Source organism: Odontesthes bonariensis, chromosome 3, assembly GCF_027942865.1.
Source record: "Odontesthes bonariensis isolate fOdoBon6 chromosome 3, fOdoBon6.hap1, whole genome shotgun sequence".
NCBI classification, from domain to species: Eukaryota; Metazoa; Chordata; class Actinopteri; order Atheriniformes; family Atherinopsidae; genus Odontesthes; species Odontesthes bonariensis.
In genome coordinates this window covers 29,622,836-29,641,709 of record NC_134508.1, presented here as the reverse complement: position 1 = coordinate 29,641,709, position 18,874 = coordinate 29,622,836, and the positions used below count along the sequence as shown (strand labels likewise).

At 39.8% G+C, this 18,874-nt stretch overlaps 1 protein-coding gene across 1 annotated transcript; it reads left to right on the top strand.

The window, feature by feature from the left end:
- Positions 1-3,399: 3,399 nt before the first annotated feature.
- On the top strand, positions 3,400-17,938 carry inka2 (inka box actin regulator 2). The gene is made up of 2 exons (XM_075461500.1): positions 3,400-3,813; positions 14,686-17,938. The coding sequence occupies exons 1-2, from the start codon at positions 3,739-3,741 to the stop codon at positions 15,961-15,963; spliced, it is 1,353 nt and encodes a 450-aa protein (XP_075317615.1). The 5' UTR covers positions 3,400-3,738; the 3' UTR covers positions 15,964-17,938.
- The last annotated feature ends 936 nt before the right edge of the window (positions 17,939-18,874 follow it).

Here is an 18,874-nt window from a genome sequence, read left to right as displayed (position 1 = left end):
GTTTTTTGCTCTGAGGTAAAGGTTTTTGGAATAATTATGGATACATTCACATACAATGAGTTAACTCTGAGTGTTGTTTAATTTAAAATATACTAGATGTTTTTTTTGTGAATGTGTGTTTGTGTGTACAATATTTTCTTTGTGTTTCTGAGTAAGGGCGCAGTAAACGCAATGATTATTGATTATCCTATAATAGTGTTTTGCTGATGTTTAACTCAAGAAGCGACATCAGGCTTTTAAGTTAAAAACTCAAAATGAATGTATGTTCCTCAATTCCCAATGGACAGATTTAAAACATTTAAATTACAGTTCGGGCTCAAAAAATTTACTTTTATCCAAACCTTTAGATGGCAGCACACTAAAGCCAAATTATACTGCAGGTGGCAAAGATTAATGAGGAATATACAGTGTACTGGCCATTGCATTAGGCAGTGGCGGTTCTACATTGAATTACTCCCCGGGCGAGACCCCCTCCGAGATGAATCTATCTTAATCTAAAAAAATTAATCTATCTAATCTTTTGATAGTCCTTTTTTTTAAAATACCAGTAACAGGTTATGCAACAGTGTAGTATTAAGAAATCTGTCAGCTCAGAGCACCAAAGTGTTTTTTTTTTTAATTATATAACAATTATTCCATTTGTATTAGTACATACACTAACTGCATGACTCTGCTCTCACTTCTATTGAATGTAAAGTATGAATGAATGATATCTCATTTGATTATTCTTGTTGCTCCAATGAAGAGATGTGACATGACACAAGAAGGTCCTGGAACATGCGCTGTAAGGCTATTGATGAACTTAATGCATAAGTTAAATGAACTGTCAATCTGTTTGACTTGCACTGAAGTTGAAGTTTTGCCCTATTTCATGTGGACTGACTTTAACCCATATCTGTGGTAATTCTGGGCTTTGAACATCAAAGAAAATCCTGTTTTACAAAAGCAATGTTCAAGCACTTCCTGCAAATGATAAACATGATCAATTTGTCAGTCCTCATGTTTGTGACATAAGCATGATAGTTAGTAGTAAAAGTTGTCCATTTTCCACATTTAAACATGAACCAAAAACACAACTTCGAGTAGGTGGTACTCTCAAATGTATCAGCAACAAATTTGAGTATGATACAGGTTGTTTCTTTCTTTCTTTACTTCCAAGATAAGTCAGTTCACAGCAACCCAAACAGAAATCTGACCTGTGACACATTTCAGCTTCTTGGTTTTAGCTTTTAATCTCCTCTATTGAGTTTCTAAGCAGGAGGGATCTGTCACAGTTTCTGTTTACAACCAAAACACAGACAATGTATGAGCGTAGGAGGGTAACTAAGATGAAAAAAAACACCATGCAGTGTGAATTCCTAGCAGAGATTATCATGGTTTGTCTTTTCTTGAATAATTTTGTTCCAAACAGAAAATCTAATAAGTCAGAACTCTAACTGAGTCACATTAAGAATTATAAGATACAGTTAAACAGTTGCTGCTGCTGCTTCTCGTGCCGTCTTTGCTTCAGTGCTGAATGATATGAGGAGCCGCTTCCTTATCCAGTGTTGTGCTCATGCTGACAGCTGGGAGGAAGTGGGTTCACGGACAAGAAGCAGCTGCAGGTCGGGGTCACATTTGGGACAAAACTATCATGTGAATCTTAAAGCAGCTGGTTAAAAGTTAAATAGACCCATATGCCTTCATCTTACACTTGACTTATAGAGATATAAAGAACAGCACACTCACCCACAAATGGACTGGTTCAACGCTTCATTCATTTGTGGTGCTTTGGGGCCTTCAAGCATTGATTGCAGACTGAATTTCTGATGTTAATGAGCTGTTTCACTCAGACAAGCAATTCAAAAAATGAAAGAGTGATTTGACCAGATTTTGATGAATACAGAGGCAACAACCATGCGCCTGTCAAAGAAGATTGCACATGTATAGCAGCCCATAGCCAAGAAACTAATGACAACCTTTAGGTTTTTTGGTTCAGCTTCTTAAATAAGACAAATTTCTATGTTTCTCAATCACTATGTATCAAATTAAGTTTGAGTTTTTCAAATTTAAGAGATTTAAGGATGTCTCCTTGGGAGAAACAGTCTGTGTCATGCATGCTAACCTTGTCCCAGAGCATCACTTGAGCAGAGTCACAAATACAAATGGTTAATCTGATGAACTGTTCTGACTGAGTTAATATAAATTGAAACAACCATAGCAATAACTAAAGGTTTTAAGTTGTCGTCTAAATTGCAGAAACAAAAAATACACAGATGAAGAATATTCCCATTTCCACACGTTAATTATTTATGAACTGTATGAAAGTAAAAAATATTTTGCTCCTTCAGAAACTGAGTTGCATGCAGATGATTTATTCATTTTCCGTGTTGTGTTGCATGATTCTGGGTCCTTACATCCGTCCGTCCATCTGGGACACATCACCACCATCAGGTCAGATTTGAACACTTCCAGATGACAAAAAGCAGGTCAGAGGGCTCAAAGCTGCCAGCTAAAGGTACTACTTTCATTTCTGTCTACATTATTAAGTTTTAAATTATATTGTTTTTAATAAACTATAAGGAACAACAGAACTTTGAATGAAACTGTAAACATAATGGATCCAATATGGAAAGGTTTATATAATTAACCAAAACAAGTAATCTGAACTGTTGTTCATGACTTTGCACCGGCCGGCACCAAGTTGGCCCTGTCTGCGCATTCATGTAATGCCAGGGCCCCACAGAAATCAGAATATGATATTTGAGTCTAAACACTGTGGCTGCTTTAGTTATCTAAATACATTCCTTTGTTTCCAATTCTGCAGCACAATAATTTCATGGTAAAGCTGATGTGTACAGTTTCCTTGGCATTCTTTGAGATGCAGAAAAGGATTTACATGCTGGTTGTGCAACCTTCTATATTGTAGGGAGGGTAAACAACTTCCAGATTGGCAGTTTAGCATATACAATGCTTCCTTCCCCATATGCCAATAGAATGTCACACAAGAGTCACTTCCGAAAAGCTCCTGGCTCAGGTGTTTCCTCTCGGCCTGCAGACAAGGTGGCCAGGAAACTGTCCCTTTAGCTCCTTTCATGACACACTTCTTCTGGAGACATCCTCCTTTAACTTCCTCCTGCAATAGTTGCAACAAAATCAGTTTGCATGTGTTATAAGATAGAAATATTTAATCTTGTTTAAAAAGCCCAGTCTCATTTAAGTTTCCAGATGTTTTAGCCTTCCTCTCTATAGCTCACAGAAATCATTATAAGCCGCTATGGACAAATCTGCTCGCCCGTAATAAATGATGGATTTATTCTGGTTTGAATGAGATTCGGTCTTCCCTGAGAGGCTCACTCATTGGAGGAAATTGAATGGGAAACGTAAGCGCTTGTCCTGAATGGTAAAATAACAGAGGAGGAGGAGGAGGAAAAGGAACAGGAGTAGCACACACATGCACATTCAGTCTGACAGCAGCCAAGCAGCGGCCGCTGAGGAGGAGGCACGGACAAATGCAGCCACAAAAAGGACCTCATTATCATTTTTTGGAGTAAACACATTTTCGTCATCAGGAGGTTTCGCGTCACTACGAGCAGCGCGTGCATTCCTCAGCAGGATTTGCACATCTTTATTTGTACATTGTTTTGTGCTTTTGGTGTTTTCTATTCTCCAGCCCAGGAGAAAGCGTTAACAGTCATGCTCGAGCGGCAACCTGCGAAGCATTTTATCTGATATTCTTCTATTAGAGATTTTTTTTTTATGATGGATCAGCAGCTCCCCAAGCCTGAATCCAGAAACATGGACGCGTGTCTGAGACGGCTGAAGCAAGAGCTGGTAGGTTCCGGGATAGATAATTTTCTTATCGCAGGCAAGCATGAAAGGATGTTGCTTTACTTTAATAATGCACAAATCAATCATTTACAGGGTTTTCTTTCTGTTTTTTCCGCGTCAGAGGGAATTCATTGTCATAACAATACTGTTTAACCTCAAATATGTGGCTTCAATGCAGACTGTGCATTAACTCACTTCTACATTTCAAACTCCCATATTACTGCTTTTTGTTTTCAGCTGGGGGTGCAAGTGTATCTTTTTAAATCGTATTAGTGTGTGTGGGTTTAAAGCCGTGAGCGCATCAGATGCGTACACATCTCTTATCTCGGTCCACGCATCTGGGACAGATGTTTTAAGCTTAATGGGCTCAACATAGCTTTTATTTCCCCTCTCCTGTCAGCAATAGTCCTCTCTCCCTGCACAGATTTGTAAGTTTGTTCACACTATTCTCACGTGCAGAACATAAATGTGCTCTGGTCTTGCAACAGACTGCTGCGGGCTCTTGGTCTGCAGGGGAGTGAGTGAAATTGACAGTCACGTTGAGTTTCATCACATTTTCATGCCCTAAATAAATTTGTTAGACTTCATACTTAATATGTCAACATCAGTCCTTAGGTGTTCAAATAGGTTTGATGTTCACTAATTCAGAGCCAACTCTTTTATTTTCTTTGAAATATAAAAAGGAAATCTGTAAGCTGGACCCTGCTGTGCAAAATCATCTGGCAGTGGCACGCTGTACAGCCAGATCTGCTGGAGCCTTAACTGGCACAGGATTCATTTGGAATCATCTTCAAAGCATATAGTTTTTTTCCCATCTCTGTCCAGCCACTGGCCCACAGAAAGGCCTTGCATGACTGCTTGTTTTCCAGCATAATCTGCTCGGTGACTTCTTGATTGGTTGCTCCAAATTAGCGACATGTCCATGAAGTGGCACTGGAAATTTCAGGAGAGTAGACACTGATGCCAAATAGACATGTTGTGTTATACAGTAGCTGCCACATCTCAGTTTGGTAACATTATGGATAAAGTGTCAAGCCATGTCGAGGATCAATCAGGAGAACAGAGAGCAGATGTCCGTTAAAAAGCTGAGGCGGTCTCCCTCCTATATGGAGCCATGTGGGATGCAATCTGTTCAGAAAATAAGAGGTGCCTCTGCCAAGGTTGTCAGTTTTCTCTCGACTGTGTCTGACTTTCATCCAGTGCTCACAGCATAGGAATAAACTCATCAACACAGAGATCACAAAACTTCTAACATCCCACTTACAGCTGCCACACCGAGTTAAGTAGCTCTTCAGAGTCACTGTGATGTTGTTTCAAAGGATCCTATAATCTGAAACCACAGCAAACTATTTCAAAAACATGCTTTCTGATGTTTTCTTCATTGAAAAATTAAATTCACTTAGAAATGTTTGAGCCGTGTGATCCATCTCACAGAGGATCATACAATGATAAACTTCTGTCAGAGTGACAGTGTTGTATTGCAGCTTCATTTGACTGCACTGCATAGCACCATAAACTGTGACTTTGACAGAAATAAATGTAGACTTGACACAGTGGGGTGATTGCACAATTTCAGCAAATAGTATGTTAACCAGACTAAATAGCACTGACTGTGTTTACTGCTGGGAGGGGGGGTTTATGTTTTTAAAAATAATTAGCAGTGAGTGGTGTACTGTATCCACATCAACATCATGTCCATTGCTCACAGAAGCTGCTGTAATAATCTCAACGCAGAGTTAATTTTACAACTAAGTTAGCCTTTTTGTCATCATGATTCTTCATTCCTCTGCTTTCCATCTTCACAGATAAAGATGAAGTCTTCATTATTAAGAACAACTGCTAAAAGGGCTGTCCGTGAGGACCAAAGCCAGTTGTTTGAAGTCTAAAACCAGATTAAGCTTTAAATGTCCACTGTCATTCTGCATGAAGGTTATTGTAATTAGTCAAAAGCAGGAGTAAAGAAATGCAAATTACTACCACATATAGATATACATATCCATATACATATACGTATATACATATACTACCCACAGAAAAATGTTGGCAAAGTTGTAAACTGTGCTTAATCTGTACAGAAGGTGTTGAAACTTACAGCACCACTCGTATAATTCTTTGCAACTTCAAGTTTATCTAAACTGATACTACTGACTATAACTCACTGCCAAAGCAGAAAGTCTACATAGTTCAGTTTGCAGTGTCTGTAGTGGTGTAAAAATGTGAGTGTGGCATTCAAAGTCTGCGTTAAAGTCACGTAAATCACAGCTGTGAACACTTCAGGCACTGAAACTCACGACCTGTAGTCATTTCAGCGCTAAAAGAAGATGAGTGTTGTACAAAGGTGTTAACACTGTCAGAGGTTGAAGCTGTCAGGGCAGAGATAGGTCAAAATCAGCTCTAACGTTCTACCTTTGACCTGACAAGTTCTGAGACTGTCTGCCCTGCTGATCTTGTCCAACATACCAAAAACTTACAACTTACAGAATGGTTGACTAGACGGGAATGTGTCATAATTTTTCATCTTTCTACTTGTGTCCTTTACTGAAAAACAATCTGTCAACATCAATTTGTTTTATTAACGAGGCTCCATAGAAATCTTGAGGATGTGATGGCAATGACATATTTTTAACTCATGCATGACTCATGATTCGTGCAGTAGACAGACAAAGAGTCATGAAAAAGAAAGCATTAGACAGTTCCTGCCTACTTTGAATTGAAAATACAAACACCGACATGCCTTTGACTCATGTTGTCTAAGTGTGAGGTTCCCACCTGTTTTAGTCATTTCAAACACTAAAACACACATCAGAGCTTTTCATAACAGCACAGCTGAGGCTGACTTCACATCCATAGTGCCCCTTTATTCTCTTTATACCTGAGGGGAATTTCAATCCCAACTGTCATTTTGGAATTCAGTGCCAAAGCCAACAAGCTATGAAGTCATGAAATCTAAGAGAATTACACACAAGTGTCAAACCTGTGAAGCCTTCTGGAAAGGTCCACTTTCTTTGTCACCTTGCAGGCGCTGGATCAGAAAACAGTACACAAAGCAGGGCAGTGGTTTAGCTATAAGTTTGTTTGTTTTGTTCCTCCCTCGTGGCTTCTGTTCTCCAAACGTCCCTTCCTTCCCTTAGCTAAAATTGGCCCAACTCTTAGTGGCAGCTGTGGGGTTTACGTGAGTGATCATTGTGTTTGAGATGGAGCCACAAACCTGTAACAATGCCTGTTTGTCATAATGGGCAAGCGCACATAACCTGCTTTTTCATGGTTCACAGAATGGAATCGCGATATCCAAGATGTTAGATTTATTTAGAGATTCTGCCTCGACACAGATGAGAGGTTGATTATGCTAAAACTGTGACCACACATGTTGTCAGATCAAGACCCATCCCTCAACTCCGCTGTTTCGTATCACTGGAAAAGAAATATGTTGGTTGTTTCTTGTGGGTTCTGAGATGTAAGTCACTATCCTTTGTGCACATTACATTTTCACTTAAATCATTGCCTTGTCTATGGCCAGAAATAATAGCTTATGCGATTGTTCTGTGACTGAAATAGAAGAGGTGTCATGATGTGTATAGCAATTATAATTGAGAGACCGTCCTTCCCCCCCAAAACATGCAGATGCAGCATTTGTTTGTGCAGGCAGATATGGCCAAAAATTCCATTAAAAGAATGTTCGGCCTCTAGTGGCTGTGAGAGAAATTGCACATTTTTATTTTTAGCCCTAGCCATTATTGTTTTCTAACCCTACCCAATTTATGTTATTTTTTGTAAGCCAACCAGAAAGTGATAACAATTCATCATAACATGTTATACTTACATGTAGGCGACCAGAAAAATGGCATCCATGAGGGTGACAGTCACATTGTAAAAAGAATGTATTTTAGACATGACTGGGATCTTTTTCTAACCCTAACCAATTAATATCATTACCTAAACCTAACTATGGAGTGGGAAAAGTGTTTTAGTAAAATGTTGTTTTATTATTGAAGGAATGCATGTCCCCATCTGACAACAGACAGAAGCCTATGGTTGAAAGTGCAATGCTTAACTGCTCAGTCCACCTTATGAGGACTCTGTTGCTACTTAAGTAAAAGACTTGAAAATAACGTCTGCTCTGATTTGAAAATGCTTATATGAGTAGTATATCCCCTCTATCGGCTTTTAGAGGCGGTACTTTACAGGACTCCATTGTGAACGATATTAAGAGGTGTGGACAAACCACTTTCTGTGACCGATTCAGTTGCAGGATTTGCTGATAATTGATTTAATCAATCAACTATCTGGTGCAACTGAGCAAGCCATAAACATAAACATCAGACATGGAGTAACATTGGAACTTAATTGACTTGTATGTCTGATATCTACATAAAAATGTCCCTCATGTCTAATATTGACTCCCTGTTTAGCTCTGCTTTGATCTTTGTTTTCTCCTGAAAGAATATAGCTGCTGCTTCTCTGTCTGCAGTCAATAGCTCTGTTTGCTGTTTGATACTTTAGGTTTATGCAAGCTTTAAAAGTCTTGGAAACAGTTGCCAGCAAGTACTGAAAAAAGAAAAAAAAAATCAATGAGAATAGGAAGAACTAAAACAGTAAAATTGAGTAACTGGCCAAAGTAATGAGCTAAAAGATGCTGAAATGCAACATAAAGCAGAAGGAAACACCAGATTTAGATTTTTTTTGACGTTACAGTTGTCATTACTTATAGTGATTTCATTCACTTCATGTTACAATTATAAATCATAAAAATATTGAGTTTATGTAGTTTATTTAGTGGACATTTCAAATTGCTTTAAATTTGATAGTAAGTGCTGGCCCATTCACTTCCAGTAAAACACCAAAATTACTTTAAAAATGGCTTAGAAAGCTGCACAGTCAAGTTGTTTGTCACAACAGTAATGTTAATTTTCCTCAGGAACTGTTTGTGTGATCTTACCATCCTTTTGATGTGAGAGGGGGCTGGAGAGTTGGACGAGCACTTTCACAGCCCACACACAAGGCACTGACGTCATCTGCTGCACCATCTATGTAAATACCGTTGCTTTCAGTGAAGATTTGATGCCAGGAAGACAACAAATCAAGTCCCAGGCTGTCTCCACATATCATCTGCAAAAGAGGATGATATGGATCCTAATCATCCTTTGCCACAGCAGCACCATCATTTGTGATGGCGTAAATTAGCTCTAACAGGAAACCAGTCATTAAACCACCTCCCTGTCTCTGAAAAGGCCGTCAGGAAGTCTTTACTGGACTGCAGGACCGAGATGCAGTGATAGATTTGGTCTAAACTGATTCATTTTAAAGTGGTAATTCACCCTTTTTCTCATTTACCCTTTGGTCTTGGAGACAGTTTTTGGTTGCTTGCCCATCTTTTTAAATAGTTCTGCTTCCACCCATGATGGACATGAACAGAATGAACAGCTGTATGTTTTAAGATGCATCAGGATTATCTTTTTTCAGTGTTTCACTTAGTCCGGACAGGTAACAGAACAGATGTTGGTCTTCATTAGAAAGAAACTCCCACAAAATTCAGTCACCTGGAGTTACACTGAAAGGAACAGTCCACACCATTCATGATCTATTGACATAAAATTAAAACCACATCTATCTATGGCAGAGTTTTCATTAGTGCTGAATCATGTCAAAATAAGACTCATTGTGTTTTTGTTATATTAGAATGAGCTTTTTATCATTTTTCTGACAGTATCTTCAAACTGAGAAACCAAACTATTGCTCTTTTACATTTTTAGCTGCCACCCTAGTTTCTCCTCCACCAATGACTAACATGCAAAGGAAAAAATTAGAATGCAAAGGAGATGAGAGGAATGCTCCTGTGAGGACCTTAATTGTGCCCTCAAGGAAGTTTTAACTGCCACAACACAAATGTATCCCTAAACCATGTAGCCAAAGGACATGTTAAAAGTGTTGACACTGGATATATCAAAGAAAAATCACTAAATATAATTGGCATCTCTGCAGTATCAATAAAAACAATAGTGTTGTCTGAAAGTAACAACTCTTGATTAAAAAATAAATAAATAAAAAGCTATATATACTCTCCTGAACTAATTTGCCATGATTCATACAAGAAGCATTCGTGTCCCATATTCATTTAGTTAGCATGTTTCATGCTTGCCCCTCTCCTGAGCAAGACCCCCAGGGCATCAGGACCAGACAGAGTTACCATATAACCTTTCCTCACCAAAGAGGCATTCATTGCATTCGCACAGTAATTCATTTCCCTTGGTGAATGTTGCTCAGCTCGAACTTCTCTCTTGATCGCAACCTCAGGGCCGTCCATAACCGTTCAGCCACAGAGACCTACTCTGTGTCCCCTGGACAGAGACTCCATTCCTGTCCTTGACCCACACAGCCCCACCATTCATTTTTAATTAGGGATGGAGGTGCAGGGAGGGTGGAACGCCCACTATATCTGCTGCTGGTCAGCTCCTTCCAAACAGGAAGACCTTTTGGGTCTGATAACCTTGGCCTCACTGTTCCCTCCCCCTACAGCCAACAACAAATAAACAGCAACAGTGAATAGCCTGAATTTTAAAGTAAAAAAAAAGGAGCTATTTTGATTTCTTGTTTGTGTATCTACTTTTTCACTTAATAATACACTTAATGTATGTCAGTAAATGCAGCATACAACCACACAACTTGAAAAAGGCACAAGCTTCATTCAAGCAAGGCAAGTCTGGACATGTGTGTGTATGAGCTCAATGATTTGGCACAGTGAATTTGTTTCCCCTCTATCACTGACAGGGGTAACATCAACGCCAGGATGGAGGCTAAGAATCTCAACAGATTGCAGAGGATGAGCATTGATTTATTTATATTTTGTGGTTTTTAATTCACTTTGATTTATAATAAATGGTGTCTTGATGCATCTGCACAGTAGATTCTATTTGACATGAGGCATTAAAAAAAACAGAACCACCAGTCACATTTTTCTTAAATGAAAATGTCAAAGTTTTTCATAAGCTTTAATAAGCCATTCAGCATTAATTTGAATTTACCACTCTTTGTTCTTGAACTCTGAAGCATTCAGCACTTGATTGGCAATTATGTTTGGTTGGCTGGCTTCACTCCAGCCAGAAGAAAAGCTAAGGACGAAGGAAGGGGTGGGGACTCGGCAGTCCCGGTTTGTATTTCATGTTCACAGTGAATTCTGACTAGGCTGGCTTTTTTTTAAATGAACGTTTTCATAGAAATACACACTTGATGGATTAAATGGCAGAAATACTTGGAGGCTTAAGTTCAAAATGGAGATTTGACTAAACTCCACAAGACTCATAATGATGCTGAGTGGGATGGCAATTCCCTGCAGGCCCAATTTCATCCCAGTTCTTTTATTTAATTACATTAGACAGTCATTGTTCGTCATGTCTATTTTTTTCTACTTAAGGACCTTAAGGTGTTGGTGGAGGTCCTGTCAGGTCTTCGTCCTTTGTGTCTTTGTCTTAATGAGGCCCTCGGCTGACTCACACAATGTAAACATGAGGCTTTGTAGGATTTCCGCAACATCTATGTATAAACTAGAAACTGCTTCAGGATATTATTTTCAAGTACCCTTTAGCCTCCTGAGTAAATAACAGAATGCAGGTTGAAAAGCCCAACATATTAGGGATTCAAAGTTCACCCTTGAAATGGCAGCGGAGGAGAGCCTGGAGATAGTTGGCATAGGTAACAGTGGAATAATAGAGTTTACTATTTCTCTTTTTGTTCCCCAGAGTGCAAAATGAATTATTGATATTGCCTGAGAATAGAAATGTCGGGAAATAATAATGTGTTTCATAATAACTGTGGGGAGTGTCTGTGTTTTCTGTGTAATGCTAAAGTTACATGTGAGATTTAAAGAACAGCAGTTTCGGTTTGCGTGTGCAAACAGGTGCGGACTGTATGAGAAAAGTCTGCTTAGGAGATGATATTTCCAAAACAAATTTAATACACTGAAGTGGTGCAGATTTCACCTCCAGCTAAGTGCAGTAATCCCTTAGCTCATCTCTAAATGAAGTTTACCAAAGCCTCAGTTCTGCCTCCGAGGATCCAGCAAAACAGAACTCTTTGTGTCTTATTTGTTGTCTGTCTTTTTGACCTTTGATGTGGATGAAAGTAAGCCATGATTATATACTGTTTCACAGCCTCTCCCAGGACACAGACAGTTGCAGCTAATGAAGTCAGCCATATGTGGAAGGCAGTGAGACAAGAGACAACCTGATTGTGCTAATTATACTTACCTTCACTGCCTAATTTAGAGAGCCAGCGGGAGGCTCTGAGGCTTTTGTTCCAAGCATGTGCACTGATATGCTTATTATCTGATCTTAGAGGTTGTCCAAGCACTCACTCAGCCATATGTCAGAGAAAGGGGAAAGTGCTGAAGCCGTTTTTACACTGTGTAAATATGATGATAAGGTTAAAGTAGAAGGACCTTTGAGTGTGCTTTACATGAAATCATTTGAAATAAAAATTAATCGACAATTGAATTTTTTTTTTTTTTTTGCTTTATTTTCCTTGTGTTGCTTTTTTATAACAATTCCCTTGGATTGAAGGTTTAGTGATGTTGTGAGAAAAATAATCAGTAAAAGAAAACCTGTAACATCACTTGTGGCTAATCATTTTGAAAAGTATCCTTGTTGTAAAAGAACAATTTGTGAAATAAAAAGTGTTAAATAATTTTTGGAAAATTCTATGAACCAGCAGTGTTAACCAAATAAGACATTGTCCTCATAGATTATGGTAAATGATGCTGATATGCCAAAACATCTCATGACAGAATATAAAATAGCTACATTGGTCCTTAGCACAAAACACTGCAGCTCTACAACAAAGACTCAATACTTACTCTTTTTCTTACACAAATACAGATTAAGTTTTGATTCACAGTGTAGCAAAACCCTTGTCCTGACTCTCTGGTGTGAAACGATGTGAGTCGAAGAGCGAGCTGGATATTTGCACAACTTTTTACGACAATCTGTTGTTGAGTTGATGCAATCCCTAAAGCAATGCTGCTATCCTAAATAAAACGTCAATATCTTGCTTAAGATGTCATTAAAAGTCAAAGATATGTTGGGGTCTGTAGTCGGGATAAATTATCTATTTTAGATATTTGAACATTCACTCATGGCCATTGTCTTTAATTTGATGTTGTCCGAGAAGGTTTATTATCATTTTACATTTGCCAGTTTTCCCAGTAAATCTACACTGTGTAGCAATAATCCCTCCTCTCACTGTGTTTCTACATCTCTTTGTTTGTAATTACTCTGTCAGTTGTCCTATGCAGCAACTTTTCCCACCCCCGGGTGGGAAACACAATCACTGTTCCCCCAAGATTATGTATCACAACCTGGTGTTGTTGCACCCACACCCCCCTCCTCTGTTCTTATGGTGTCATCCATAATTGAATCCATCAACAGTTTTCTCTTCGACATCCAAACATATGGCGAGGTATCCATCCCTGCTCATCCGGCTGACTTTCACCACCCCTCTCACTCGCTGTCTCTCTTACCCCCTTCTCACAGTCAGTCCATTTCTGCCTGAGTGACCATACCCCCACCATCCCCTCCCTCTGATTGGGATTAAAGTCTAGATGGGCAATGCTGATTGGTTGTGATGCCCTGCAGTGTGTCCCTCCATAGGAGAGGGGTAAATATAGGGGCAGTCAGACTAATACATTTGAAAGGCGAGAGACAGTGACAGGCTGATAGAAGTGTAGACTAACAACAACAGAGCCACAGACAGGGAGTTCTATACCTGCTGCTTTGTGAGGTAAGGTGTGTTTTTTTTTTTTTTAAACTGAAAGAATAGATATCAACCAGCACCCTCTTTTATTTCAGTAAAAATACTCTATGTCCAGTCGAAAGTTATTAGTTATTTTCTTTAGTTAAATTTGTTGTTCCTGACCAACAATTTGGTTTATTGGGGGGCAAATTGTAGTTGTGCTCTACAAGTTTCTCACCGATATTTCCACAGACTTTGGCACGTATTCACAATTCCTTGCATGCTTTCTTCTGTGTTCCCACAGATGTTTTGTTATTTTAAAAACGGGGGAGGGCCTCCAGCAGGGTAACTTATCAGTGAGTTGCAACCTTTGCTAATGCGTGCATATCCTTAAATAGCAGATAAACCTGTTGTAACCACAGTTAAAGAGCGTTTCAAAGTTGGGGAAAAATGTGCAACTCAGCACACAGTGACTCAATGACTCAGGCCTGCATGTTAAGACACAGGTCAGTATGCTGCCTTTGGGCTCTCCATCTGCCTTTTGGAGAAGACGGTTGGTCCAAGTCACATGACAAGGGCTCTTAAAGAGATGGGAACAGAAGGAAATAAGAGGATGAAAGCAGAGTGTAGTATTACTGCTGCATAAGAGCTCAATGTAGAAAGCAAATATGATAAAACAAAAGAGAAGGAGACAAAAAGAAAAAAATGGTGGCAGAAACAGTGGAAGAGTGAGGAAAAAAAAGAAAAAAAAGCTTGTCTGTTTTACAGCTGTCACTGGTTGGATCCCCTCACACACTGGCCATATGGGACACTGGTCTGTCATCCAAAACTAGGTCACATGACCAAACAATTAAACGAGGTGCATAGTGTGAATGTGTTTAACCAGCAGCGAGAGACAGAGGCCTACCATGCTTACAATGACATGGCCCTTAATGTATCTCATCCCTCTGATAATGTCCTTTAATGGTTCAGTTAGATTTTTGTTGCTTATTAATGATGAATGTAAGAGGGGTCAGTCAGAAAATCAATCTTTATTGGATGAGATGTATTCCGCACTTGTTAAGTGATTTACCATGTGTAAAGCTTCACTTAACTGGACGTTTACAGTTTTTGTCTCAAATCTTTATCACCTTATTGCTTTCTGTCTCTTTGCAGTTGTCTATGAAAGAAGCTGGAGATGGCCTCCACGCTCAGATGAATTCAATGATGGGAGCCCTCCAGGAATTGAAGCTCCTTCAGGTCCAGACAGCACTAGAAAGCCTTGATATTTCAGGGAGGCCCATTAACAGAGGAATTCCACATCCTGCTGTAACAGCTCCCCTTCACCCAACAGCCCCAGAAACTTCAGCCTCAAGAGAGGATCATGGATCCTGCTTGAGACAAACTATGCCAGACGAGTCCAGTCCAAGTCCAATGCCAAGCCAAAGGCCATCCATGGATAGCAGAAACTCCTTCAGTAGAGATGGTCATACTTCATCTCAAAACAGAAGCAGCATGGGAACCTCATCATCCTCAGCATCAAGTATAGAGACTGAGAGTGAGAGTGAGAGTGAGAGTGAAACAAGTACAAGTGGAAGAAGTAGAAGGGGTGCAAGAAGTGAAAATGACCTGGAGTCGATACCCAGAAGGTGGTCAGGATACGCTGCTCCTCAAGTCGACTTCTATGGACCAATGGTGGGAAACCCTCCACCAGAACCTTACCCTAAGTCGCAAGCTCCTCATCGTGCACAGGCAGTTGACCTGCCTGGGATCCTATACAGCCTCTCCAGAGAGGGTCCTTCCTTGGATAGTGACTACTCTCAGGACAGCATAGATGATGCCACCGACTGGACATCTTCACTCATGAGCCGCAGCCGCAACCGCCAGCCCTTAGTTCTGGGCGACAATGTATTCGCAGACCTTGTGGGTAACTGGCTGGACCTGCCTGAGGTGGAGCGGGAGGAAGGAGAGGAAGACGAGACGAGAAGACGAGACGAGAGGACAGCAGAAGGTGGAGCGGACAGACCTGACACCCCAGCGCATCCTCTCCGCCTTAGCCGCTCACAGGAGATCTGCAGGAAGTTCTCACTCACCACAAACATCTTCAAGAAATTCCTTCGCAGCGTTCGGCCAGACAGAGACAAGCTGCTCAAGGAGAGGCCTGGCTGGATGGGTCCTGAGTTGCCAGAGGGTGACCTCTTTAAAAGGCCAAAGAAAGTGGCTCCTAAAAGTTCAAAAAGCAGCTTTTACCTGCCCTTCTGGGCGAATGGACAACAGGGAAAAGGCAGGCCATGTCTGCATCTAGCTGAGGCAGACAGGATCCACCACCATCAGCCCTTCCCCCAGTTCCACCAGCAACCATTCACAGGGATTTATTTAGACAGGAGACAGCCAGAGACTGGCCTGCAGAAAATGCAGCCTCTGTTTGACTACAACACAGCTGTGTGGGTCTAATAGTGAATCTTGAGCCAAAAGACTGCCAATGATGCCAGATTGAGTGTGCGACAGGTGCTGGGGGGGTTTGGCTGTGATGGAAGGGAATGAATGGATGGATGAATGAGGGGTTTGGGTACCGTTATTTTCCAAAAATGAACTTGTAAACTTTACATCCACCACATGTTCCTCCTGCAACTGAGAGATTATCAGGGCAAAATTTTGTCTGACAATCTGAAAACCTAGACCTCATTTTGCTACGAGTGTGTGAGTATGCACTGCAACTTGTCTGAGAATGAGTTTTTTTCTGAATTTATGCTGCAAGTTTTTTATTATTCAAGTTAAATCACACGTGTGCATGTATGACTGGATTTTATGGTTGACTTAAAAGACGGTACATCTTTCTCAGAATGTCACCATCGATGCAGATTTTTACAAAACCATCGACAGACTTTTTCACTGCTTCGCTACAGGTCATAACTCTCACATATCTCACTTCTTTGCATCTATGAATAGCAACACCAAGTGTTAAATTACATGGTTACAGTTTTTATAATTGCATCTACAAACAGCTGTTACTGAATGCACTGCCACTAAACAGTCCTATGCTCCCTTTTGTTTTTCCGAAAGGCTTGGAAAATCAGGTTTAACTGGACTCAACTCTTTCACCTTGCTCAGGAAATGCACACCAGAGAAAACAAATTAGACACTGCCACATTTAAATGGATTCTGAATATAGTTTAGCAAAGTCTTGCTTGAACTTCTCTTGCTCAGAAAGACGTCGACAGCAATATGGTGCATTACTAGTTCAAAGATTGCACATTAAACTTTGAGATGTTTTCGTCAATTTGAGTGGTATTGAGCTTGTGCTCATTGTAGAAAACACTTTTCTTTTCTGCCAGTTGGACATGGCAAATGTTGAGGCAACTGATAGTCCTCTAGGGTTGTTGCACAGAGAGGGGAGGGGGTAAACATGGCACGGCCAACCATGCGTCCTGACTAGCTGGCAGCCATCTGGTGCCCAGTAGTTATGTAAAACATGTTTGGACCTTAAAAAAGATGCAGGAGGAGCTTATTTAATTCAAAACTTTGAAAACTAACTGGATGATGATATTACATACTGTGTATACACAGGTGAATACATTACAGGGATGTAACAGAGTTGTAATAAACGAGAGTGGAGGACCAACAGTCTCGGTCAGACAAGATGAACTTAATTCACTAAATGTACAGAGCTTTGTACATATTTGTCATTAACCAAACAACAGCAATAAGAAGCATTTATTGTAATATCACACTGCATGATTTTCATTATTCTGCGCAGATAAATATATCAAAATTGTACTTCTCAATATTACATGTAAACAATGCCACAAAACTTATACTTATGGTTGTTTTTTTTCTTGTATCATATTGAGGCGTTTCAGTGTTTTTCGTTACAAGCAGCTCAGTAACAGTTTAAATCAAACCATAGCTTCTTTCACAGACTCCCTCAGGATTATGGATCACACTGCCCGTTCTCACTCAAAACATTTTAAACACTTAATGGAGGACCACCGTTATGCAAGGACAATCTGACACTCTTAACCTGTTGTGAAAAAAATCTATCTACGTTTTAAACGTGGTTCCAGACCAACCAATGCAGCCAGCAGGGATTAGGCCTCAGAGGTCTTTTGAGTTTCTTGGCCAGAGGATCCATATGGTGTTGTCTCAGTAATCAGGTCAATATATTCTGCACATTAAGAGGGTCCAACACTCACATACAGATTCCGCTGACACAATTGTGCCATAAGGCGCAGTGTGACATGTACTAGTATATGTTTATAAATGTAACATTGATTTCTTCCTATTAAAGCTGTCTTAAGTGTAATTTTCTGCACTGTTGTTGATCATTTTCGTCAGGATTTTGCAAGCCTTCAGTAGTGATTATGTGTCATGTGCACTGTAAAACTGTCACTGACTCTTTGTAAATTAAATCTGTTTGCAGAAAGAAATATCATTTTGTGTCTTGACTGCTGTTTGTGTGCTTACAGTAAGCCTGTCTACTGTTTACATTTTATTGTGTTAATAGGACTTTTTCAGAGTAACAGGGTTACTGATAGCCCAGGTGGGGGTCAAATCATTCCTGCAAGTATATGCTCTATTAGACTGAAATGGGCCTAGGCGCCTTACGCACGTTTCAAAGTTCCATCTGTTTGCATTTTTTGTAAAAAAAATTCAAACAAAATGTATATCAATACAACCAAATCATTAATTCCTTCACTCAAGTACCGTAGAGACAACTCCTGTGCAGTGAAATCAGCGATACAAACAGGTACGATGACCTCCCAAAGTGAATGTTAGAAGCAGCAGAGGATCTTAAATGTTTCCTTACACAATTGGTAAATTGAATTCTCCTCTCATGCATGTATACTAGAATAAAGACAGTGGTCCAATTAACTTGCCAAGTCAAGCTCTCACTGTACTGACTGTTTCTACAGTGGAAGATTTATGGGAGCTGCAAATATGGGAGGTGTTCATTCTCTTCATTCATTTTCTCATCAGTTTTACCACTACAAATACTAGTTGTCGTTTAGGCAACACAAGTGCTGGGATAGGATTGGGAAAAATAATGGTATGATGTTAAATGTACCATTTTATTGCAGAAAGCGTTCTTTAACTTTCAAGGTTACCATTTGGATGTGTAATACAATAGTTAGGTCAGCTGGAAAATATCCCAAATGTCAAAATATTCTATAGTTTTTCACCGAGCATGAAGAAAAGACAGCGTTAGATCATGACTTAGCATCAATAGCCGGGGAGTGCAAATGGTCTGAGTAGAGAAGAGGAGAACAATCTATAACCAATTGGTGTGGATTCCAATGCTTTTTGTCAAACCTGAGAAATAAGGCACAAACCTTGGTAAAAGATGCACGTAATCCCATCAGTTATC

Coding starts and splice junctions, on each gene's coding strand:
- inka2 (XM_075461500.1), top strand. CDS start 3,739: ATGATGGATCAGCAGCTCCCCAAGCCTGAATCCAGAAACATGGACGCG. Junction 3,814..14,685: donor GACGGCTGAAGCAAGAGCTG/GTAGGTTCCGGG, acceptor GTCTCTTTGCAG/TTGTCTATGAAAGAAGCTGG.